The following is a 27,932-nucleotide window of genomic DNA, read 5'->3' as shown; positions in this document are numbered from 1 at the left end:
TACTGAAATAATTCTTAATATAACGTTCTTTGATGATTTATGTTGGCATTTCTTGAGTCTCTCACTATATGCAAACATGTAGGCTCAAGTTCATTTTTAAAGCAGCTGTACCGCACTTTGATTCTTGTTTATTTGAAAATCCAAAAAGTATGAAAAATATTTTAAAATAAAATGTTTCTTCCATGAACGTGATCAATATCCTAGCATCATCACGCCCTCTCCACAACCTCATCCACCATAGCGATGGCCGTGTATCCTATGAAAACGGGTTGGAAATTTCGATATTTGACACTTACGTTAGAGGGGAGAGGGCTTTTGTTTTGGGTTGTTCCCAAATGAAATCTGAATGTGGTTTCTTTACCAAAATTCAGTTCAAATCAAAATTCCTTCAATCAGGACAAAGGATTTAATGAAAGTAAACTGGAAACTTGAAAAGACCCATTGTGGTTTGGCATGAGCAAGTACAATAAATTGTGTACCTATTTTTTTCTAATCCAACATTTTCTTTGTATATCAACTCACATGGCACTTCTTTTCATGAATTGCTATAATAATCCTCGCACAATTTCAGTTTAGAAGTAAACCAGACAAATGCTATTCACATCAACTTTATGATGTAGTTGTATTTATTCATCACTTATCATTTGACATTGTGCCACATATATGTACATGTACCATCATATCTAACTGATTACAAATATAAGCTGTATTTAAAATGAGATGGAAATTCCTGTGAGCTCAGCTCCATATTTCTAGTATACATATTATCATGTGCTTTGGCGTAACAGATGGTAAAACCTTGATTTTCTTTAATCGACGATTGTCTTTGTCTTTTCAGTTCATTAAAACTGAGGACATCACATAGTTCAGGTATCCTCTTTCCTTTTACACTACATTAGATCTAGCATGCATAAGCTGGGTAACAATCGGTCCTGTTATGAACAAAAGATAGCAAAATACATAGAAAAACTTAATTCCGTAACCTTTACTTTAATTTATAGTACTTTGCCTATAACCCTTTAAAAACATGAGACCCATGCCCACAAAATAAGAGGAAAAATGCATATCTTCATTTTTGAGTTATTTCTGGCAAGCTTTAAAAATACTTTCCAAGATTGCTCTCATATTTTGGTATTCAAAAGGCAATATTTCAAAGAAGAATTGTTTTCTGGCATGTTTCATGATCCACATCTCTTATTTTTCCTGGCGATTTTCCACTCATTTTGTGAGAATCATGTGAGAACTCATTCAGACTTTCAATACACTGAGTGCAGTGAGTAAAGCACCCCTTTTCACAGACTTGGCTATGTTTTAATGAGTATTACAAATATACGAGGCATAAAGTCAAAAACAAAAAAATCTCTGTAGAATATTATAGTATGAACAAGTGTATTCAAAGATTATTTGAGTATGAAATTTTCAACACAGTTTATGCAAAAAAGGCTGTATCTTCAAAAGGATGATTTCAAGCAAAATGCAACTATTATGGTTTGCAGGTTTACAGGATGTGGTAAGTTATCGAGCGGTAATCTGACACTTTGAATATACTGCTCACAGAAGAGCATCATGAATGAACATCAGCTAGCAGTACAGTAAATGCAGTTATTGCATAATATAACTGTGTAATATAAAATACAATATGATCGGGACCCTGTCACATGCATCTTAATACATAAATGAGATTCTTAACAGATATTTTAATTTTGCAACAACAATGTCTATAACATTTTTGCAATAACATTTTTAATTACACTTCACAATTTCATAATTGTTTGTCATTTACAAATGTTAAGAAACTCATCTGCATATTTTCAATCCATTTTTAGTACAGTGAAAACCGATTTTAAATTTCTCTGAAAACTAACATATCCGAGGTACAACTACATTTTGATGGCAGTACCTTGTAAACCCTTCCCTCAACATGATGCATATTAATCAGCTTCATATTAACTGCCAAATTCACACTTTGCACAGATCCTCCATCTTGCTATCAAAACAAGGTTCTCCCCACATACAAAGAGCGCATTTTTACTTTTCCACGCTTTCGTAGCAACATGCCAGAAACATTGCATGGCGCACATGGTTATTAAAGCATGTGTATGGAAGCATGTACGCAACCTCCGCATATTCAACACACACTTTGGGGTGGAACCTCCTTTTGACATGACTGTACATAAAGTCAATAAGGGATACACTTTAAAATTATATAATATATGCTCCCAATACTCACAAAGTTAACTTTGTATAATCTTCATGGGCCATTAAACTCAAATGTCAGTTCTACCTCAGTCTGGGGTGACATTTAAAATGTCTTGGACAATGATGATCATGACATGAAATTCAACCTTATTTACAAATACACTAATGTTATAGATAGCTTATTCAGAAATAACTGATGTATGTTCAAAAGTAAAGTTGAACTATAGAAAATATTATATTTCTTAATTTTCTCCCAACAGAGTTTATCAACCCCAGCTGAACGAAGAACATACATAAATGGAGACAAGAAGCGTTGTAATTTCTTTTCATGAAACTTATAAAATTCTAACATAAAGACCATAGCTACCTATGTTTTACCCCTTACTATATAAATACATATTCTAAACAAACTTCATAAATAAATTTTTTAAACCTGGATATCCGGTTCTAGGTTTCAATTTTTTTTCAACAAACAGGCATCTTTTGTTTTTATCATTTTTTAAATAAGTTGTCAATTTGGTTTAAAATGTTTCATATACACATACACTTTCATGTTACCTCTTGACCTTTCATTGACATGTTCTTCATACAATTATAACATTTAAACGAAATACAAAAATCTTGTTAACTGAAACAATAACTCGCTCATTGCACCATGTTTATTACACTCCACCCAATCTAAAATATGAATACCCCAAAACATTCTGAAACTGTCATCAAAACAGCAGTGTCAATGTAGAGCTCTTCATAATTTATGCTGGATGTAGTCTGGAAATTGACATGAACAAGATTTTTGTATCAACATACACATTGCTAATAAATTGTAATGTAGTCCGACTAAATACCCATCAGTCATCCATGATGTCTTTGTTAGGCATCTAAGTCTTGACCCATAACAGGTTTCTTTTTCAATTTAATCGTACAGATTCTCATCACCAGCGTCGCCATCACCGTAGAGATCGGAGTCTTCGTTAGAGCCGCCTCTTCCAGGTGCGCCTGTACCACCACCTGTACCACCCTGATCTGGGAATCTGTTATGGACACAAGAGAATATACAATATTCAGCCTGTTCTGTGACAATTGATTGTATGGTGATAGGATCAATATAGTGTAATTGCCATTATTATTATCCGTTCCAAATCCAGTGACACCTCATGCATATTTGCCTGGGTATGATTAGTCCTATAATGTTCACTGGAGGGGCATGGAAACTAGCATTACAACCCGTTTATATTGATTTACAAAGTAAAATGCTAATACATATTACAATGCATCCAAAGGTCCAGTGAAATTAATGAGGTGTCACTGGAGCTGGAATAGATTATAGTTGTTTCCAAAAGCAAACTTATACGGTTGCTTCAAAACTGTTGCTTTTAATTTGCGTTTAACTGTGTATTCATACATTGTAGATGTATTTACAAAAGTCTTCTTTTAGACAGATACCGGTGCATTTCAAATGAGAGCACATCAGACATATCAAATTGCATTCTGAATATGAGGAACGGTGGTTAAAACTGGGTCCAATGTAAGCAGTCAAGGTATACAATACACACAAAACAAATAAACCTAACTGTGTAAAGCATTCCTTTTAAAGTTAATTGTGGGTCATCATAAGTCGATTATACCAATGATGAATCCAAAAAACAAAAAAAATAAGCACTTGTCACTTTCAGCAAAAATTCCAATTTTATTGTAGGGTATCGTATGTTGATTTTTCTTCACCTCTACTGAAAGCACAAACACAAAAAAAACAAAAAAGCTTACCTGAAATTGCCACGAAGCCACGGCTTTGCTGTAGAGTTTGTGCAAACATCTCATACTTCCTGATGTCATTGTCACTGACTGAACGGCGAGCAAACTTCATGGCCTCCTCAAAGTGATTCCTTGAGATCTCTGGTACTGGGTCGTCTTCATCCGTTTCCTAAATACAGAATAGAAATATGGAACTCAGCATTAATTTTCACAAAAGGTGATATAAATAGCTGCAAATGGAGTCACAGGAATACACGCAGGGTAAGTAACTTGTGTCGTGGAGCAAAATGCGACAACCTGCTACACAAATTTCAGCTTGTATAGCATTTTATACAATGTAAACATATGCTAATATTATAAGAATATCGCCTAAATAAGAGAAAACAAGACCTTCAAACTGATCAAGTTTTGAACTTGTTTATATAGGTTTTCACTGACAAAGAATGCAATTCCCGAATTTTCTTCTACCAAAATAATCGCTGGCCCTGGGAAGATCTCGACCTAATTGGTAATTAAAAAAAGTTAAAATCCTGGATGGTCAAGTATTTACAATTAGTTAACGTGTCATTTGAGATGGTTGGGACACCAAGTTAATATTACATTGAATGTACTACTTACCATATCAAGGTCTGGATTGGCTTGTCGTTCCCTTGTTTTGCGGATATCTGTCTCAATGCTTTCCCTGATGGCAAGCTTACAGGCTCGTTGGCAGATTTCTGTCAGGTCAGCACCGCTGAAACCATGTGTCACCTTGGCCAAGTAGAGTAAATCAATATCCTGCAAACATAAAGCATTAAATGATGGATATCGCTATACAGCTTAACAGTTTGTTTTTGCTAGCCAAAACCACCAGCAATGGGTAGAACATTGGCTCTCCCACATAATTGGGCTGCTTTTTTAATGTGTAGAATCTGCATTTCGGTTTTGTTTTAGTATTCGGCAAGGTCCTTCAGCAGGGGTTGAGTTTTGAAAATAACAGATGTGCTACAAATCACATTTCTGGAAATGTTACGGCGGGCTGTCAGGTGTGCTATTAAATTGCACTTGGTAAGAAGTTTAGGAATTGAGGTCTGATTTAGCAAATCACAGATATCCCCGGAAGTAAACCACAATTACCAAATATGCAGTCCAATTCTTTTGTGTGCGATTCCGGCCAAAATGAAGATCTGTTGTGCAAGGTACATGTTTTAATTTCTAAAATTACAGTTAATTAACTCATTCATATATTACCTTTGATATAGGTGATTTTCTGAGGTTAGCCTTTAAGATTGAGATACGGGAGAGTTCATCTGGTAGTGGAATGTAGATGAGCTGATCTAGACGACCTGGACGAAGGATGGCAGGGTCTACAATATCTGGCCTGTAAGGTACAATACAAGATAAAATTTCAGATTATCAGGATTGGGGTTTGACGATCACACAACTGATACATAAACAATAATAACATTTGTTGCTTCAAGTTCTGCTTTGACCTTTTATTTTCCAATATTGATGCTACAATTACCTTCACTGGCTTTCTCTACGGACCATATGGGCCGATACCTTTCCCCAAATTGATACATGTTTAGGTCTGTTTATCTACTTACCTATTTGTTGCACCAATGATGAAAACGTTCTTCTTGGAGCTCATACCATCCATTTCTGTGAGGACTTGGTTAATGACTCTGTCTGATGCACCACCAGCATCACCGATGTTGCCACCTCGAGACTTGGCTATAGAATCCAATTCATCAAAGAACAACACGCATGGGGCAGCTTGTCTGGCCTACAGGCAGGAATACAAATTGTGATGTGCTGTTAAAGCTGCCGATACCATGGTTAAGTATTCAAGTTGTCAATACATATGCTGCTTAACATTCAGAAAATATTTTGCCGAATATTTTGTTTTTCATAATTTTATTATTCAATTAAACAGCATTTTGTTATCCACTATTATTGGTAATTCACAACTGTCTGAATACTAATATCTGAGATAACCCTACCTTATCAAACACATCTCTGACATTAGCCTCTGATTCACCAAACCACATAGTCAGCAGCTCAGGTCCTTTGATGGAGATGAAGTTAGCCTGGCATTCATTGGCGATGGCTTTGGCCAGCAGCGTCTTACCGCAACCTGGTGGTCCATAGAAAAGCACACCACGACTCGGCGTCATGCCAAATTTGAGGAATTTGTCGGGATGTTCCACAGGGTACTGTACCAATTCTTGTAACTCGCGCTTGACACTTTCCAGACCTCCGATGTCTTCCCAGGTGACTGTGGGTACCTCAACAACAGTTTCACGAAGGGCGCTGGGACTGCTCTTACCTAATGCAAACTGAAAAACAAACGGGATGAAATAAATGCACTGATTAGACTTTAGTTTAGGAAGCTAACATGCATGCATGCATATCAATATTTAAGCTAGGTACATATGGAAACATTGCTTATATCTTCCACATTTTAATCATTCTTATTTGGACATATCGATTGCATCACACACACCAAAGTTAAATATGCAAGTAACATGATAAAGAGTTATGTATTGATTGATTTACCCTGAAGTCATCCATGCTGACAGCAAGTGAGTCCATAACCTCAGCATCAATGGTATCTTCATCAAGGTCTATTAAATCCATCTTCTTACGGATCTGTTGCAAAGCAGCCTCTGAACAAAGGGCAGCCAAGTCAGAGCCTACATGACCATGGGTTTCATTGGCAATCTGCAAATGATAGAAATGACGAAAATTACAAAATAAGCTAACTACACTGTCTTCATTTAATATGCTGATGGCTATTGAACGATCAGAATAAAACTATAGTCGGTAAAGGATATCACAAAAAATATGTGGAAGACTGGAAGTTTTAAGTTTCAATTGTCGGGAACCATGTCACTTAGTAAAGTACACTTCTAATGCAAAGTGGTTGACTTGAAAAGTGTCAACATCATTACATTACATCAACAAGTTTGAAATAGGGTCCTCATAATAGAGAAAAAGTTAAATAGAAGAAACAAGGTTGAAAATGGGAAAATGAACTAAAGTGAAATAGAACAAGAACCTGACAAGTGACATCTTGTCTGACCAATCTGTGAATATCGCACATTGCATGATTGCTACTGTAAGGCTGTACTCATAGATGTTCTGCGTCAACATTTCATACCTGTGTACATGGTTGATCCAGACAAACTTGACCTTGTATATGGTCATTTTCACGGTAAAGGGTGTAACTTTGGATTTTTAACATTTTAATCCGTAGTGTTCTAATAAAGCCACAGAATTCCATAATTTTTGGCCACATAAGTCATCTAGTTAGCAGCTACCTTGGGTAGCATAATCAGCTTTGGGAGTTACTGCGTTCAGTTTTAGCAGGCTTAAATGTACTTAATATTGCCATTTTGAAAAACTATAAAAACAGTAACATTTTTGTAAAACCCTGTGTTTTCTTCAGTTAGTTCATGGATAATTTTTCTTATCCTGAAAGTACAGTCATATGTTCAGTAAACACTGCCACATTAGATTTAATTGTGAACGGCCCTGTATTTTTGAGAACCGGACTTGATATTTGTCGTTTCGAGGCTTCATTTTCCGTTAACAATTGTTAACAAACTTTGTGGGTGTAGCTTTGGTTCATAATTCTTGGTTATTTCTTCACTTCTTCTTGATTTATAACAGTTGTTATCTTAACTTGAAATGGGTAACAAAAATTAGCCGATTTGCAAGCTTTTAAAATTTTTATAAAATCTTGACTTCAAATAGCCGTTTTTCCGTTAACTTTTTGAAGCCTCCGAAACAAACTGTTCAGCAAGCTTGTGCAAATATAAATAAAAGAGCTCATCCAATCTATTTATCAAAATGTAGCAAAGTAGATCCTCAAGTCACATGTTTTTAAATCGTGGAGATATATATCACCGTTTGAAAATGGGACCCAATACAAACTTTCCGTTAACAATTGAAGCCTCCGAAACAAATGAAGCCTCCGAAACAACAGTAAACTTAATTATCATCTATGCATATCTAAATTGGTGTGTTTCATACTGATATCTGCATTGTAATTATTACTTGATATGTGCAGAATGTCATAAAAAAAAAAAAAAAATTGACATTATGGTTAATGTTTGAAAAATATACTGATACCTTAAAAAGCCTGTTTCGGAGGCTTCACATGCAAAAAACACCATACTTAACAAATGGGTGAAAAAATTAATGTGTGATAAATCTACAATATCTGCCGCATAGAATCATTGATTCAATACACACAAGAAAATAACAGCTTAGATGATCCCAACACTGTTGTTTTCAAAAAACTACTTCTGCAATGTTTAACAATTGTTAACATGAAGCCTACGAAACAAAAAAATGACTTGCTGTGATAATTTAATTTTTGTCACAACTGAAATTCAATACTTAGAAGCAAAGCATGAAAATTGGTAATTGTGATATTTTTTACCTATTTTTTTATGTCAACTTGTAGTACTTAGCTAAATATTTTACTTTTATGATCACCTGTGTTGTTAACTGAAGCCTCCGAAACACAAATCGCTTGAATTGCCAATTCTAAAAATAACTCCAATTTCTGTGAAACTTGGATGGGAGGTTCCTTTCATCAAGTAGTATTTGTACATGAAGTTAGACATTCAAATTATTTTAGGAACCCAATTAAAACTTAAAAATATGTTTAAGGTTTGGAAATTTCCATTGTAAATGACACTTGATGTTAAAATTTTCAAAACTGCAATTACAAACATAGCAAAACATGGTATAAAATTTAACTTATATCTGTTGACTTACTTTGGAATGGAATTTCACATGTATTCCAGCTTTCATGTCAAAATTTTCTGAGGTTATGTAAAATACATTTTTTCTTAGATTTTAACCAAAATGTTATGCAAATGTCAATTTTTTTATTAGAAATCAAAAGGTTTAAGCCTTGAAACATTATTTTACTTGAATTTAAGTTGCTTCTATGCATGATTTCAGTAAACAGAAACATATTTAAGTGGTTTGAAATTTTGACCCTAAAAATCAAAAGTTACACCCTTTACCGTGAAAATGACCATATGTTACTTAGTTTTAGAAAGAAACCCACTCAACTGAGAAACAATTTATTGCAGTTTGTTTGCACAGTCTTGTCTCCTTTCAAGTGATACCAAACAAGCCGTTATCTTATTGTAAGCCCGACTAGAGTCTGGTGAAAGGACATTACTGTACCTCCAACTAAATTCCAATAGAGGGCATATACACTCTATCGGGGTATGAAATGGAGGATCTTTATTGCACAAAGACCATTCAAAAATAAAGAACCTTTGACTAGCTCATCTTTACCCTCACAGGATGGCTGTATGCATCTGATAGTAGTGTATTATTAGACAGACAGGGAGAGCTAAGTATTCACTTACCTGTTCTAAATCTACATCATCTCCCAGCTTCATGTTCTTGGTGTGAATTCTTAAGATCTCAAGACGTCCAGTAGCATCTGGAATGCCTATGTCTATTTCACGATCAAAACGACCTATGTATAAGGGAAATTCCAAAAATCATAATATTGTAAGATTAGCAATATTAAATGTTTAACCCATCACATTATCTGTGCACATACAAACTGAGGTCATACTCTTACATAATCAGTTTTAATGTTCAAAGTTTAAACAAAAATGAATGTTGTATACTGAATTCTATGTGGAAAATAATAAATATCTCTGAACATCTGCTCTAATTAAATTTGCCGTTTGCGATATTGATGTTAAAATGCAGTCATACTCATAGATATTCTGCGTCAACCCCATGTACATGGTTAATCAAGACAAACTTGACATTGTATATGTTACTTAGTTTTAGAAGGAAACCCACTTAACTGAGAAACAATTTATTGCAGTTTGTTTGCACAGTCTTGTCTCCTTTCAAGTGATACCAAACAAGCCGTTATCTTATTGTAAGCCCGACTAGAGTCTGGTGAAAGGACATTACTGTACCTCCAACTAAATTCCAATAGAGGGAATATAAACTCTATCGGGGTATGAAATGGAGGATCTTTTTGTGCAAAGACAATTCAAAGAGGCAAAGAGACAAGAAATCATGAAGGGAAGGATCACAAATGATATTGAAGGTGAGCTACTGCATAAAATGGATAAGTTCTTAAACACTTTCAATTGAATTGAATGGATGCATTTATACCAAATTCATTGAATTTTGAAGGAAGACTTTTGAAATCTCATCAGACATCCTTTCATGTTTACACACAACCACATGTGACAACTTACCGAATCGACGCAGTGCTGAATCGATGCTGTTTGGTCTGTTGGTAGCTGCCATTACAATGACATGAGCTCTCTGTTTCAACCCATCCATAAGGGTAAGTAATTGTGACACAATACGACGCTCCACTTCACCATGAGTCTAAACAAACAGATAAAATGCATAACTGTCATCTTATGTGCTCAATGGATTTAACCTTCTGTTTATTGCATACTTGATGGTCTTTTTTTGTATTATGTAATATCATGGAAAACTCCCTGCTTCAAATACCATGTTAATATATTCTTTTTCTGGGACGATACCAAATGGTTTTTGAGAAAATGTAGTGAGTAAAGAATCACAAAGCACCTGCTGCTGCACAGTTTTAAGTAATTTCACACACAATATATATCATATCCTTCCAATTTAATTTGGTTGCATTCATCCTGTCCAATAACTGTCTTTTATTTTTCTATTATATAAAGTCTTACATACCTTTTCCCTCTTTGGAGCTATTGAGTCGAGTTCATCAATGAAGATGATAGCGGGAGCATTCTTTTCAGCTTCTTCAAAAGCTTTACGCAGATTTGACTCAGAATCACCGGCAAGTTTGCTCATGATCTCAGGACCTGGAAAACAGTAAAATAGAAAATAGTTAATCTGTAGTACATGTATGCCAAACATTGCATAACACCTCCATGCTACAGGTTACTACATCAATGGGTACTTTTCATGTTTATAAATACTATGTACAGAGTAATTTCAGAGAAATATTAAAATTATTATGTAATATAGCATGTATCCCCATGAAGTGGTTCATACTTAATATATAAACAACAAAAACAGATCAGAGATCACATTAATTAGCCTCATAGTCTTACCATTGATAAGGAAGAAGAAAGCTCCTGTCTCATTGGCCACTGCTCTTGCAATTAATGTTTTACCAACACCAGGTGGTCCATACAGCAAGATACCTCGGGGTGGCTAGCGGAGTGAAGAAGGGGAAACAGTCATGATAAGTTAAAAGTTCATTATAGATATAACAGATTTTATGGAGCCAGATTTTGACAGCTAATTTCTAGCAATTCAAATGTTACAAATTTGTTAGAAAAATGGGGGGCGGTCATCTGTGTATTTCCCCCAGTGCTGGCTGCACAATTTTGAGATGCTGTCCTTGTCAAAGTTACACTGTTTTATACCCTTCCAAACTGTCATGATTGAAATGATCCAACAAAGATACCAGTTGTGGCAGGGATGATATATTATTCCCCAAAATCATGCCAATGAATGTAGAGTTATGAAACATTCATTGGGGTAAGAATGGGGGAGAGGAGAGACAATACAAATGCATATTAATGCACATATTCAGGGTCAATATAAAACAAATCAACAGTCTTATCACATCATAAAAAGATGTTATCACAAATGTTTTTAATGCCAATTACTACCAGTATAGTACTTTCTTGATTCATCAAAACCAAATTCATTCACTTTCGTATTTCATACGTGACTGCTATCTTAGTCAAAACACAATGCTACATGTGCACCTTGGGCTCACGAGAATGTGGTGCAGTAGGAGAGCACATACATTTAAAAAAACAGAATATGGGCTTTGCTAAGCAACTGATGAACATTAAGAAGGATGTGTGCAAGATAGAGTCTGGTCCAAGGATAGAGAAAATGGTGGTCATACACACTCCGAGTCCAATTAATTTGGGTTACTCTTTGAATTCAAACTCACCTTCACACCAATTGCTTTGAATAGTTGTGGGTGGCGTAATGGGAGTTCCACCATTTCCTTGATCTGTGCTAACTGTTTACGGCAACCGCCAATATCATCATAACCAATCTCATTCAAAGATTCCTCTTCTTCCTGTAAGAAGTACACACAAAATGATCAAATGTTATAAACAGGTTTGGTCTCATCAAAATTTTTGGCTGCAGGAATTTCAACTTAGCACCGACAGATTTTCTGGTTTTTCATCAATACCATATGTGACCTGCTCTGACAAAATGAGCACAGAGTTTACAGCATAACAAGATATCCAGATTTGAATTCATTATTCTAGTTTTAAGCACACCAAACCTTGAATTTCTGTGTTTTTTATTATATTTTGCCATTGTTTAAAATGAACTGCATCTAAAGTGCCTGGTAACTTTTTGCTCATTTTGTGGGAGACGGTCACATATGTTTACTTCCCCCACTGATCGCTGCATCATGATGAGATGCTGTCCTTGCCAAAGTTACACTGTTTTATACCCTTCCAAACTGTCATGATTGAAACGATTCAACAAAGAAACCAGTTGTGTCAGGGATGGTTTACTATTCCCCAAAATCATGCCAATGAATGTAGAGTTATGAAACATTCACTGGGGTAAGAATGGGGAGGACTTTTATGGCACAAAACTTGCCAGAAATAGGGAAGTGGTCAAATTGGGGGTGTTAAAATGGACAAAAATGTTTACAAAAACAGGGAGTCTCGCTCTAAAATAGGGAGGGTTGGCATCTCTGCAGTACTAAACAGACATTGATGGACATATTTAAGGTCAATATAGACAAATTGTCAGTCCTATCACATAACTGTCATCAAGATGTTATCAATCTCCTTGTATATTAACTAGCACCCCTTCCACTTAATACATAAACAAGCAAAAATGTTTTTAAAACATTGTCTGAAGCTCTAAAGCCAATAGTGAAAACAAAATCTAACACTGCCAAGTCAGTCCCCACATGTGGAATTTTTGAAAACTGAGCATGTATAGCTTCTCTTTTCCTAAAGACACTTTTTTGTTAATTCCTGTATGTTTAGACAACACTCTGGTGCATGGTTATGCACACAAAGCTTCAACCGCAACAACTTGAGGTCACCACCGTCAAACGAAGCAGGTGATTTCAGAAAAAAATGCACCAACTATGCAGTTCACACTTACCTCTCTCTTAATTGGTTCTCCCTCACAATGTATCATAGTATCTGGTGCAACTATGCAGTATGGTCCTGGTTCTGTTTCCACTACTTTGAATTCTACGGCTCTCATACCACCACGTATCAGGAAAATGTCCCCTTTGCGAACAGGTCTGTATGCTTCCTGGAAATAGGGCTTCAAGTAGACTTCAAACAAATTCCTGAAAATGTCAAATAAATTAAGTCAGATTTTTCAAGGTAAGTTCAAGTGTGCAGCTATGCCTTGTCAATGATTGCAACAGACTACAGGTAAATTAATTGTTGGCCTAACTCAAAAATGTTATGAACGCTAGTGGCACTGCAATAAACACATGCACAGATAGTGAGGTACAGAAGCAAGCATACACTCGCCTTACATTGTGTACACCCTTAGTACGCTACATGGACGTAATACGCATGTTCCAGTTTGGCCAAGAAATACTTAGTTTACCTGTAGTATCATTAAGAATTTAATAAAAGTTGCCAATGTGGATAGAAAACATCAACGTCAACTGCAAATTATCAGTGTTCATTAATACTACCTTCCAAAATATGCATTTCAACAGCTTCTATTTTTCAATTTCATTGAAAATGCACATTACTACAACTAAGATGAGTAATGTTTGGTTGCTAATGAATTACCAACTGTTTAATACACCCCCAACACATCTTGAATTTTTTTTATTTTTTTTTAGGTCAACCATGAAAAAGCCTAGCATTTAGGTCTAGGTCCAGGGACACTACAAAACTTCAAAAAAAAAAACTTCAAAAAAAAAAAATATTTCGGTACCCGCCCGAAAAATAAACGAGTACCCGGGCACAAAATTACCCGAAAATCCCAACCCTACATACGATGTACTTACCCTGTGATTCCTTCAACTGTGTCATCAATAGGCAGGACATGGATACGTTTACCATACTTGACATCTGGGCAGGCTTGTACACTGAAATTATAAATGAATGGGTTACTTACAACATGTCCAATATTTCCATCCTGCATAATAGCACATGTCTTAAAACACAATTTGCTAAATTCCTGTATTTCATCTTTAAACCAGAGGACCAGTTTACAAGTGTATGGGATCCACTGAGGTATGAATGAAACAAGATACTATACCTCCTAGGTTTTAACCCAAGAAAGACTAAGATACCAATCTCAGGTGGTAAACTAGGAGGAAATGTTCAGTAAGAAGTATGTGGTGAAATGGTGCTTCTCAAAACACTTGTATCAACACATTGAATCCTATTATCCATACATATGATCATAATTAATTGGTTTGTACTTGCATGCTTCCATTGACAGCTAGCTATTTACAGCTGCTGGTGATCTGCTGGTTTTCCTTCAAGTTACATACTTCAAACCATACAGGTATATTTGCCACATATCATCGATTCATTAATGTTGAGCTAGGTGGATTCAACTTAGTTGCTCACCTGACAATGTCTCCAAGACGAACACGAAGATTGTTCCTGACGACGCGATTGATGCGAATCTTATCATCTGATACCGTATCATCCGCTAGAACTATGCACACTGTGTCCTTCCTTTTCTTACCCTTCAGTAATACTGTGTCACCTCTGAAAAGCTGAAGCTCATCCATTTTAGCCTGGAGGAGGAAAAAGGTATCATTAAGCCATGAAACTGTTGAATAACAAATCAGGTTTACATTTGGTTATAATATATATCAGTATTCCATGTGATGCAAGACTAGAACGAAACAGCAGTCCTAATCCAAGATTTTGACTGGGTTAGAACAAGGATTAATTAAACCATTTGAGAGATTTTTTTTTTTCTATTGAATTTCTTCATTGGTCCACAAAATTACTTTCCTAATGTAGCAATAGCATAACCATATTGCACTGTTGATTTGTTTTAACAATGCTTTTACATAATACAAATATTTATTAAGTTTTACCTGTGAGAGGGATACCACAGAGTTATCTTCATTGATGGCTTCCTCTGTGATAAGCCTGTTAGGCTTGGCCTTTTCTCGCAATATCGCTGTTCCCAAATCGTCATTTCTGCAAAGATAAAACATTCACTACACATCGTAAGCAATCAAAGAACAATATGTGGAATAATTATACATTGCTTTCAAATGAACATGTACTGAGAATTAAATGCAGCAACAGTAGTTAGAACTTTGCTCATGTGAATTCCATGGTAGCCACACAATTTGACAGCTCTACTTTGATACTTTTTTTTATGTCTACTTCACAAAATATTGTAAATAGTATGTTTTGTACGTGTCAATGGCTATTCCCAGAATCACATGCTCGCGTTTGTCTAACAATGGTTTCCGAATTCTACATTCATTTACAATGTAAAGGAAAAAACATAACCCCTCTTCTTACTAAATATCCGATTAAATCTTGATTAGATTTCTTAACATTTGCCATCTATACCACATTACCATTTACTTTCCAAAAATGATTTTAGGTCATCTGGTTTATAAAATCACAAATTTACAAGCAGCATGATTGAACTGACTGACAACAAAACCATATTGCCAATATTTATGCAAACTATAAAATTCTCAATAAACCACAGTTCAACCTGCAGATGTTAACAATTACCATTAAATTTGCATATTTTGAAATGTATGTATCATATATGCTGATTGATACTGCTAGTAGGATGAACATGTACATGGTGCACTGGATGGCATATTGTAAATGCAATCTTTTATTCTAAACAACTGACAATCTATCTACAGAATTTCTCTCAAAAAGCTATAAAAAAAATTTGGCAATTTTCAAGAACTCTTCAATACATGCACATCTGGTATGGATAATAGTGATGATGAAAACCATAGGCTTAACGTCAGTAAGTACCAAATTCTATACTCTTGCATCATGTCAATATTGTATGGGTTGAATTATAAAGCCTCTGCATGTCATCTATATGTCAGGACTTGTGATTTTGAAAAGGCCATGAAAACAAATCAAAGGCACCCAGGAGCCATTTACCCAATGGTCTTAACATTTTGGCTCTGGGTTCACACCAAAATCCTGTGAACCAGGCTCTACATTTAAAACAAAAAAGAGCCTTGTGGTTCAACATCCAGTTCTTGAATTTAGCATGTATACTGATGCCAAACATTCAGCCAAGGTCTTAGGTAGGATTTGAACGTTTGGGTGTGTAAATTCAAAAACCTGGGTGTTTAAATTTAAGATTATCAGCTTGCACTTACTTGATTTTTGTTACATTTGCACACAGAACACTGTATAAGTCTATGGCATAAAATTGCTACACATTTCAAAATTGTATAGCAAAGTGATCAAAATTTAGTAACATTATGCTCTGTGATACCGGCTATGGCCAATACAGCCAAAAACGGGTGTGTATTTACAAATTTCCTGTGTGTAAAACACTCCCTACACGGCTGGCTGCATAAGCCCTTGCTTTCAGCACACAAATTCACAATTCTTGATGAATTTTTGATATGTGACACACACATCATTTTAAATATTCAATGATGTTAGGCCTAATACTGAATTGGTAAAATGGCATCATTGACATGCATTATTAGGGTTAGCAGTACCTGGTTAAAGCAGGGGGTCCAGTGAAAGCTATTTGGACTCTTAACCCCACCTTTAGTCTGAAAACAGGGGGTTCAAACCTAAAAACAAAGGGTACAAAACTCCAAAATCTTTTTAAAAAATTGAAAAATGGGTCATTATTGTATTCTGGGGTCCAATAGTGTAACATACAGTCAAAATTTCAAAATTGAATATTAATGTCAAAAGTTAGCTTAAATTGAGTGGAATTATATACTCTTTCAAAATCTGCAAAATATTTTCAGCGATGATTGCCCAGAAATCTGTACTGAAGCACATAACTGTGGAGAAATCACTCTAAAATGTCGCGCATAACCGGACACCAAACATGTTTTAACCCCTGCTAAACAAAAAATATAAATGCCAAAATGGCTAAAAAGTTGCAAGTTAAATGTGGTTTAGGAGCTTTTATAATGTAAAAATAAAATAACATTATAAGAAGTTGCTGTAACCTTCAAAACAGCATATTTGCATTTTGGTCAAAATACATGGTCAAAAATTGACCCAAAAGTTAATTATTGGGCCTGTTTTGTACAATTTCTGTCAGTTTAGATTAAAAGTTGCCATTTTTATGTGGGGCCAGCACAAATGTGGCATAATAGATAAGTGGATGACTTTCTATAACATCAATTTTGTGCACATGAGAGAATTTAAGGTGCCCAGTGGTGTCGCAGCATAACTGGACACCAAATCATTTGGTGTCCAGTTATGACTGACAATAACAAGCTATCTGTAATTATGTCATACTTTGAAAAGTGTATTTGACCTGCAAATTTATCTAAACATATCACACTGTTGTTTTAAGTATTCATTGTTTATCAGATACCCAATTTTTAAAAATTATGACATATTATTCATTTTCATGTGTCGGTCATAACTCGGTGTCCAGTTTGTCGTACAATATCCAGCTTTAACTTTAATTCAACTTATTTTGTCAGTCATATATTTAAACATGTCATAATATATCATTTGAAGTATTTGTTGTTTACAAATTACCCCATTTTCAAAAAATATAGCACATTTTGCATTTTTACATGTCGGTCATAACGTCGCGCATAACGCGGACACCAAAATATGTACTTTGCTTAAGCGCTGTCTTTGTTAACAGATGTTTTGTCTCTAACATTTCTTTCATAATACAATTTTAGTATACATCCTATTCACTCAATAAGACCAAAAAAAATAAGCAATGGTCACATATAAATGAACCTAACAGGCAACCAGATGTAGATGATCTTTTTTGTCACAAGTGGTGTCCATTATTTTCGAGGCCTTACATGTAATAAAAATTAAAAATAGCTGTTAACAATTTCTTTTTTGAAAGTTTTTAGTAATAACCCACTTGTTTTGTATAAAAAATTACAAATAGGTCAAATACCTGTTACAGTTTTCAAAATTCAGGGAAAATTATGTGTCGGTCATAACCGGACACCATTGGACCCCAGAATACAATAATGACCCAAATACCAAAAAAGTGAAAAAAATATTTTAAAAAAAAGTTAATTTAATTTTTATTCAATTTAAGTCGATTTTTTTCATTGTTGATGAGGTTTTGGTATCACATAATAGATACTATTTTTCTCATTACTATCATGAAATTTGATGGTCCAAGTCGATGTATTTCCGGAGAAATCATGAAACACAGCGGTTTTTACAGGCTACCAGTTGTTCGCATTTTACACAACACGGGAGTTTTGGGTAGTCATAGAATGGAATCGGAATAGATTCGGAAGACTTTACCCCAGTACCAATTAGTCCCATAAAAATACATTAAATAGGCCCCTAATGTCAAACTATAGATGGCGCTATAATGATATAAAACAAAAAACAAAAAAATACATAAGAGGCGAATTAAATAAGGAAACATGACCTATATTGTCAAGCATGATACGAGGAATATGAAAAAAAATTATGAGAGCACCCCCCATTAAAAAATTGGTTAAAAAATAAAACAGAAAAATCATAAATGTGAAAAATGTGCATCATATAGCTAAAAATAAAGAAATAATTAAGCGAAGTAAATACAGCATGGGCTATCTTGTCAAGAATGATAATGAGCGCAGTGATATGTAATGTTTTTTAAGATTAATCAGTATGAATAGAGGGTATAAAAGTGTACAGGGCGAGCCGGTTTTCAGTGCCAAAGCGAACACTTCCCGTTTCCACCGGGACATGCGCTCGGCCGTTGTTTGGGGATGCCTGACCAGAATGCAATTCACGCGTACCAGTGTATTGGCTTGCTAATATGCTAATTATTCACATTTATGCTGAAATTGTTCCCGTTTTCTCACATACATTGATAAAGGGGACAATATTTGACATTGTATGTAAGTTTGAAGAGAATCCATATCCTAAACCGATAGGGTTACCCCCCTTTAAAATGAGTCGAGTAAAACATGGGAACTTTTTGGATATTAATTCTGACATATATTTACTCTTGATTTGTTATGTTTTCATGTTCTGCCCAAGTGTGGACTACAGAAGTGAAAGATAAATGCCTATAGACAGGCCTGGAAATAAGTCGGTCTGAACCAGGAGCCAAACATTTGGAAAAGCGGCTCCTGGTCCTGTAATTTTCTAGCGAACCAGGAGCCATTTTTAAAGAGCCAGGAGTCGTTTTGCTGAAAGTATCAAAATGCTTATTTTTGTTATTTCTACAGCTTTCGATGCTCACCTGAGATGTTATCTGAACAGACTTTTAATTTATTTTATTTTTTTAATCTTTTTTTAAATATATTTTAATTTAATTTAATTTAATTTAATTTAATTTAATTTAATTTAATTTAATTTAATTTAATTTATTTTAATTTAATTTATTTTATTTTGTCTTTTTTTTTTTTTTTTAGGAAAAACAATATCTAGAAACACATCAGTAAAATTCAAGATGGCCGCCTTCATGATCGCGATCATCGTGATCACCTAACCAGAAAACAAGGCAAAATACTGCCAAAATTATGAGCCCTGAAGGCAAATATCAAGGAAAATTGGCAAAATATTAGGTAAAAGATAAGATTTTGGCACTGCATTTTGTTGAAAATACATTGGAAATGGCCAATATTTTGAGTGGAAATGAGCTTGCCTGACGAAGTTTTACTGGGTCATTTCCTGAGCACTGAACTTGTCAAAATGGAGCAATAATGGTCATATGTGACGTGTCATGTCAAAAGGAGACACTTTTGGGCAGGTTATCAATTTTGAGGTTTTTACATTTCTTAAATATAAAGATATTTTGCTCCACAACGCCGTTTTCCCCAAAGAAATTGGACATTCCTAAGCGAAGATATTGAGTTCGTAATTTATGTAGTACAAAATTGGAAATTGAGATATTGGCAGACAATATTTTAAACATTAATAACATTACAAATTCGCAACAAACTCAAATTGTGAAAAAATCACCCTCGGGCAGATTTTTGGCTATTTCTCCATTTACGATCCTGCCCAAAAGTGTCTCCTTTTGACATGACACGTCACATATATACCGGGCGCAAAATTCAGATTTTCTCTGGCGCCTGGGCGTGTAATTCTGGTTGGATCCAGGCGTCAAAACTCGGTAACCGTAGGGTAAAAATCGCTCGGCGCCTGCTTGTTTCCAGGCTTGCCTATAGATGACTCATAGTCTACTAGGGCCGCTAGGATGGTCCTGTAAATTTTCAAGATCTCAACAGAAAGAGGTTCATAGGTTTTGTTTTTTAAGAATGTGGGTAAGTTAACCAAACCTCTCTCTTGGTCGGGTCTTGGTCTGGTATTAAAGTAGGCCTATTAGGCCTTTAGGCCGTATAAAATTAATATTTTGGTTCTCGTCCAGAGGATTTTCATGAATTGATGAGGGAGGGAGGTGTTTTTTTTGGGTTTTTTCAGTGTAAAATCAGCATTGTCTGTAGTTTTCGGTCTTTCCCAACAGTTTTCAAATGTGAGATTGAGGTATAAACCCCCTAGAGTACCACAAAAAGACTTGGAAGTGGTCCTTGTTCTCTAATAAACTTATTCATATACACAAAAAAATCTGACAAATCCCAGAAATTGAGGAGGGAGGGAACGAGAAACAAAACATTAATTTTATACGGCCTTATCCTGTAAGTGTAATCAGCACAACACTCTATCCACGGAGGAGCTGCTGCGGCAAGGCATTACCCCATATGAATGTTGTTTTTGTATAATGTACTTAATATATTTTAGGGAAACAGCGGCAGTGCGTATGAAAATATTTTATTCCCGTTTAAGCGTAGCGCATTTAGCGAATTTATGTACTTCTTTCTGGCATCAAACAAACAAAAATTTTGATGACTGAAGATACTCAAATTTCTTCTGTAATTTTGGTTATAATTTTTTGTTGGACATGGTCTATTTTTTCTGACTTGCATGCTTAGTTGGGAGCTTATTTCAAGTGGTCATGATGGATTTTACTTCGGAGGATCCAATTTTTCAACGGAGACGAACAATATGCAGTATGTATGCATTATGCACGAGGTGTTTTTTACCAAATTTTTTCGCAAGGGTGCAGAATTCGGAAGATCTTTGACGATAATTTTGCCTTTTTGGACACTAAAATGCATTTGACCCTTATTTTTGTTTCAACCGAGTCTTAAATTAGCAATGTGTACAATAAGGTGGGTACCAGTTTTATACACCGTTGATTAAATTTTGACATTTTTTTCCGAATATCTGACCTGCGCAAACCGTTAAATTTATATATTTCCCATAGACAGACAAAATGGTGTGAGCCAGTCCATAGGTACACACATACTCGGCAGTGGGGTTTGACTCCCACCCTTTTTATTTTACCCCCACCCTTTTTATTGAGGCACCCTTTATACTGAAAATTTCTGACCCCCACGCTTTTTACTGAGGCACCCTTTATACTGAAAATTCTTGACCCCCCACCGCTTTTTGCTTTTTCCGCTACCGTATTTGTAAACTGACAAAGTCGCACGCAATTTGGTTCGAAGTATCAAGTACGCCGAATTCTGCACCTATTTCACATGTATGCGAGTCCGATGTTTTCTCTCCAATAAGTTAATTGATACATTACGTGAACAATGCAAATTATATGTGAAAAACTACTACTGCACTGTAAAATAAGCATTTTAATGAATAACTGTACTTTTATGGTGTTCAAATGTTGTTCTTGTCATGAAACTTGACGACGCTGTGTTCAGCGACTATATCCTACTTCTTCCGTGCTGCTTCGCTCAATCAATTATGCATGTTAATGACGTCACTCATATACGATCAATGTAAAGAAAAATAACACGTCATGGAAAATCGGACATTTGCATATGACGTAGGTGTTTTGGCAGCGCTTCCGGGGGGAGGATATTGTGTACATTGCACTGGATTCACGTAAACAAGCGCGAGCCTGCATCAAATGGAATTTTATCTTGCGACATAGTGTGCAAGTTTTGGTGATTTTTCTTGGAACTATGATTATTTTATCATTCAATAAAAATATACTGTAAGTTGGAAGAAGCCCCACGCTTTTTATTTTAATCCCACGCTTTATATCAGTCCACGCTTTTTACCCAAAAAGTTTAAACCCCACGCTTTCACCAATTTTCAGAATTTCGAACCGGCACGCATTATAAAGCGTGGACTGCCTAGTGTGACACAGCTGTTTTTGCCAAACGTTTATAGTCAAAAATATTTACGTTTACCGCTATGTATTAAGAATATACATCATTATCATGATTATATCAATTTATTAAATGATTTTCTTGACAAAACGTCAGATAAATGTTTAAAAAAGTTATACTATCAAACAATTTCTACAAATTATTATTAACAAAACGTATTTATTAATTGTTTGCCAAACATTTATTTAATACACATTCAATGCTAATAAAATATGTTTGTCAAACAATTGCCGATCACAATGTTTGTCAAACACACTGAACATTTCAATTTATGGCCGTGTGTCTTGACTTGGGACCCTGGAAAAGTGGGAGGTGTGACACTTTGACTGAAAATGTCAACTTTTCTCTTTAATTAAACTATGAAGACAGCATCATAATCCTTCAAGTTTACATTCATTTATTTGAAAGCTTATTTATTCTGCTTGAACATGATACCAAAAGATAAGTAATACGACATTGCTAATTAATTTTACGGACCAATAAGTTAACGAAGTGCAAAGTGGGAGGATCACGGACACGGATCTTCGGACACGGTACAATGTAATCTCTATGGGAAAAATGAATTTTAAGAGGTACCAACTATGATCCACTTGAAATTTTTAGTAATTTAATATTGTGTGGTTAATAGATGTATTTGAATGGACTTATTAATAGTGCGGCTGTAATATTTTATGAATTTTACTTTAATTATACAGATTAATGACACTTAACGAGCTGCTAATTAAGAGTAAAACGATGATGCGACAAAAGCTCTGACATTCAGAAATTGTGTTGGGAGTTTGAACCACTGTGATAGAAGTCAAATATCCACCCCTCATTAATGCTGTATTTTAGAAGCAAGTAATTAATAAAGAATTAAACAAATTGTTGGCATGTAATGTTCTAAATTATTAGATTAATGACACTTAACGAGTTGTTAATTAGCAAAGGTTTAAATAATTTTGCCATCAAAAACGAGTCTGATCATTAGAAATTGTATGAACTACTTTGAAAAACTACATTGTCCTACAGGTCAAACATTATACTCCCTCTCTTTTATGCAGTTATTGTTAAGCAATTAATAATATTTAATGCAACATTGTTTAATGTAACTGATAATTTAATTATCATAATCTAAGTCCAGGAACAGAGTTGACACAGTGTCAAGAACTAAAAGTATTGGCCCATAACAGTTCCAAACACTCGAAAGCTCCGCTCTGTAGCATTTGTTAACTGTGATGGATAACTGAATGTCAGAGAGCTGTCATGTTATTGTATATGGCATGTTTATAAACTGATTTTCATGCTTGTAAGATTCACAGAATCAGACACCAGCAAAGATCAAAAGTCTTCTACATATCTAAAGCACCAACAAAAAAGTGTCATTGAAATTGAAGAAATGGGAAACATTATTGCCAAGGATCAGTAATTGCCATTGAATCATCAAGTGATTCATATGATTACCACTTGTTTAAAAGTTGCATCAGAAGGCATTATTACAGTCAATGAAGTAGCTTTTGTTCATTCCGACTATAATCATACATTAAAAATGTCGATTGCAGATCAAGCCAGGAAGCAGCAACTCCACGGCTATGGAATTTCACTCATAATTGGGTCACTCCATATGAAATCAAGGAGGCGTCCCACCTGACCCCTTCAGATTTGCTTTATATTGTAGTCATATGTTGTACCTGTAAAAATATTAAAAACCTGCAAATTTGAGGTCTGTAGCTCTTTACGGATTTTCTGTGGCAGCCATTTAAAGTTGGAGTAGGTGGGTCTAAATTTGGACCAAAAAGTTGCCCTTTAAATAAATTTCATCTTTGGGAGTCTGTGCCTTCTTTATAAAAAGAAAGAGAGGTCTGAAACTTTGTATACACACTAATTGCATGCCCAATTTGTCAAAAAATAAAAAATAAAAAAATGTGTAATTGCGCGTAGTGTCACGGGGTCATTAAATATGCAAGAAAAAATGTAATGTTTTGTAAACTGGCAAGTTTAGCCCCTAAATTCACATTTTTGTCAGATTAATTATTTTTGTTATCACTGATGCTATGTATAGGATAAATACAATGCATATCCAAAAATTGAGGTCACAACTCATTTACATTTGAACAGCGCCCTCACGAAGATGAAATTTATTGCAAATTCAACATTTTCAGGGGCCCAAAGTCGATGTGGTCCACCTTCAAAATTTATAAAACATCACTTTTATATAACTACTAGTCTTGAATTACAACTTTGGTAAGTCCCAGTAATTGTATAGGTTGACTTCATATAAAATAACAAGCCCAAAGTTGACCATTTTCTAATGATTGCATGTAGTGCAAATGTGCAGAATTCGGAAGGCTTGAAAGTCAGATTGGCCACAATATTAAAAATAAATGATTAGATGAGTAGTTATTGGTCCTATTTACTTTTATTTCCATTTCATTTTCAATATATACAGATTTTCTATGGTAGCCATTTAAAGTTGGTGTAGATGAAAATTAATGCAAATTCACCATTTTCAGCGGGCCCAAGGTCGATGTGGTCAACCTACAAAATTTATAAAACATCACTTTTATATGACTACTAGTCTTAAATTACAACTTTGCTCAATCCCAGTAATTTTATAGGTTGACTTCATATAAAGCGACAAGCCCAAAGTTGACCATTTTCTTATGATTGCATGTACTGCAAATGTGCGAAGTCGGAAGGTTTAAAAGTCAAAATGGCCACAATATTGAAAATAAATGACTAGATGCGTAGTTATTGGCCCTATTTACTTTTATTTCATTTCATTTTCAATATTGGGGCCAATTTGACTTTCAAGCCTTCCGAATTCGGCACATTTGCACTACATGCAATCATAAGAAAATGATCAACTTTGGGCTTGTTGTTTTATATGAAGTCAACCTATACAATTACTGGGACTGAGCAAAGTTGGAATTTAAGACTAGTAGTTATATAAAAGTGATGTTTTATAAATTTTGAAAGTGGACCACATCGACTTTTGGCAAACCCCTGAAAATGTTGAATTTACAATAAATGTCATCTTCGTGGAGGGCGCTGTTGAAATGTAAATGAGTTGTGACCTTAAATTTTTGGATATGCATTGTATTTATCCTATATATAGCATCAGTGATAACAAAAAATAATTAATGTGACAAAAAATGTGAATTTAAGGGGGTTAAACTTGCCAGTTTACAAAACCTTGCATTTTTTCTTGCATATTTAATGACCCCGTGACACAACGCGCAATTACAGAATTTTTTTATTTTATATTTTTTGACAAATTGGGCATGCAGTTAGTGTGTATACAAAGTCTCAGACCTCTCTCTCTTTTTATAATGAAGGCACAGACTCCCAAAGATGAAATTTATTTAAAGGGCAACTTTTGGGTCCAAATTTAGACCCCCTACTCCAACTTTAAATGGCTGCCACAGAAAATCCATAAGAGCTACAGACCTCAAATTTGCAGGTTTTTAATATTTTTACAGGTACAACATATGACTAAAATATAAAGCAAATCTGAGGGGGTCAGGTGGGGCGCCTCCTTGATTTCATATGGAGTAACCCAATTATCAAGTGACTACAATTAAGAGAAGGGTGTTTGAAAGTAGATGAAAGACCAGCCATTGTACCAAAGCAAAATATTGTACAATATTATGTTGGTACATTGACCTTTCACAGAGCAAGAAAAAAGCAATTTATTGTGTCCTTCAAAATGCAGACCATGAAGACATTTTGTGTTCATTATCGCGACTGCGCTTTGATTCAGCTAGGATAAACAAGATGGGTAAAAACTGAAGATTAAAGCATGTTAGACAGGCTCATAGTTATGCCTTGTATTTTTGATGTTTAGAGAGCATGTGTGTATAACCAGAAAGCACTCTGGACATGATTTTCCTAGACAAGTTATGCTGAAATAACAATGTGACGATTTTTACAGCAAATTTTATGAAGGTAATTTTCATCCTCATGTATCACGATTACCTTTATAGGGATACCTGTAAAACTATACATATTTAGAATGCTCTTACCTTGAATAATCCAATTCTGGCATAGATTTTACTCTAGGATGTATCTCATCAGTGGACCAAATTTTTTGAGTCATACACTTTTTTATGGAAAAATCACCGATATTTGTACTTGTAACTTCTTAACCCTTACCCCTATCAAGAAAATAATGTCATTTTTGAATTCCTTGGAGTAACAGCTTCAAAAATATGTATACTTTTATTAGGGTGAGATGTTTAGTTCTTGCGAAGCAAACGTTTGAATCAAAAAAGGCGTAAATTTCTTGAATTTTGTCTGTGTCACGCAAAAGGTTCCCAACTTAAGACACACGGCCTTATATAGTCAACAAACTGTTTATAAACGGATTTAGAAGCCAAACGTTTGTTAAACATTTTCGTAAACGTTTAAGGGGGTATTACACCCCTGGCCAATTTTGTGCCTATTTTTTGCATTTTCTCAAAAATTATAACGATTTGGTGACAAGTAAGATATGTATATTATACGGGCAAGGACTACAACTACTGCACTGAAAATTCAGCAACTCAAGGCAAGTAGTTATTGATTTATTGATCAAATATTGGTTTTCCCTCATTTTGACTGTAACTCCACAACTGTTGTCTGTGCTGAAATAAAATTTCCAGTGCAGTAGTTGTAGTCCTTGCCCTATAATATACATATCTTACTTGTCACCAATGCTATATAATTTTTGAGAAAAATGCAAAAATAGGCACAAAATTGGGCAGGGGTGTAGTACCCCCTAAGTTAAAGCAAACGTTTGTGATCGCTTTAATGTTTGTCAAACCTTTGGCGAAATCGGCTATGTACGGCGTATAGTAGGACTGGCGAGCGAGTCTAGCATGAGTTACAATTTTACATCCTCAATTCATGAATTGATCATGGATCCATGATCATGATGATCATCTTGTGTTCATGTTGAAACAAAAACAATTTGTTTACAAAATTCAAAAATGAATCGTTTTCACTATATTCCCAATTCATCATGCTATAAACAAATGAACATAAAAATATAAATGATAATTAATCTTAAGATTAACCTTTGAAAACTGGCGACAAACCAACTGGTTTCATCAACATTTTTAGCCAGGATTTCAGTCTCAACTTCATTTTCCATGTTTTATTGTTGACGTTGATGCAATGACGAACAATGACTTTGTAAAATTGAAGAAAAAAATGTACGATACCCGATAAATAAATAAGCGATTTAAGACAAGCAAAATACGTAAATGTAATCTAGCTACAACCATTTTTTATATGTGCAAGTATACTTCCTTACTCTTTATCTGCCATTGTGATAAATCTTCTTGTAATTTAGTAATTTTCGGAGAGAACAAAATATCACGTCCACTCCACTCAGCTGTTTTGTGTTGAATAATGGCCGTCGCCGATCGCTGATTGGTACACGTGTGACGTAGTAGGCGAAAATAGTAATAATTTTGTTTACATAAAAACATTCATAAATTTAATTACGTTTTTTATGAAATAAGTCACTAAAACAAATTAAAAACACGTATTTATCTTTAAATACTCAAATAAAAACAATTTTTTATGCTATAAATAATACAAATTTAATTTTAAAAAACATTTAAAGGTTGTTTTTTTCTAAATGTTTCAGCAACTAAAATAAATGAAGACA

General features: G+C 34.8%; 1 protein-coding gene across 1 annotated transcript; it reads right to left on the bottom strand.

Moving 5' to 3' along the window:
- Positions 1–592: 592 nt before the first annotated feature.
- LOC140143731 (transitional endoplasmic reticulum ATPase-like) lies at positions 593–27,688 on the bottom strand. Its single transcript, XM_072165544.1, has 17 exons — positions 27,573–27,688; positions 15,023–15,128; positions 14,541–14,713; positions 13,970–14,050; positions 13,096–13,288; positions 11,906–12,037; positions 11,046–11,148; positions 10,660–10,793; positions 10,191–10,326; positions 9,330–9,442; positions 6,490–6,654; positions 5,934–6,269; positions 5,538–5,716; positions 5,182–5,311; positions 4,570–4,728; positions 3,976–4,120; positions 593–3,243 (listed from the first exon to the last, which is right to left on the bottom strand). The coding sequence occupies exons 1-17, from the start codon at positions 27,584–27,586 to the stop codon at positions 3,113–3,115; spliced, it is 2,430 nt and encodes an 809-aa protein (XP_072021645.1). The 5' UTR covers positions 27,587–27,688; the 3' UTR covers positions 593–3,112.
- Positions 27,689–27,932: the final 244 nt, after the last annotated feature.

The sequence above is a fragment of the Amphiura filiformis genome, unplaced genomic scaffold (genome assembly GCF_039555335.1).
Source record: "Amphiura filiformis unplaced genomic scaffold, Afil_fr2py scaffold_26, whole genome shotgun sequence".
Classification (NCBI taxonomy): domain Eukaryota; kingdom Metazoa; phylum Echinodermata; class Ophiuroidea; order Amphilepidida; family Amphiuridae; genus Amphiura; species Amphiura filiformis.
Note: the sequence above shows the minus strand (reverse complement) of the source record. Positions and strands in the feature narration are given on the sequence as shown.

Excerpts from the sequence above, each read along its gene's own strand:
- LOC140143731 (XM_072165544.1), bottom strand. Across the intron at positions 13,289-13,969 it reads ACAGTTGAAGGAATCACAGG|GAATTTGTTTGAAGTCTACT; the intron begins GTAAGTACATCG and ends TGACATTTTCAG. Across the intron at positions 10,794-11,045 it reads TTTCTTCTTCCTTATCAATG|GTCCTGAGATCATGAGCAAA; the intron begins GTAAGACTATGA and ends ACTGTTTTCCAG.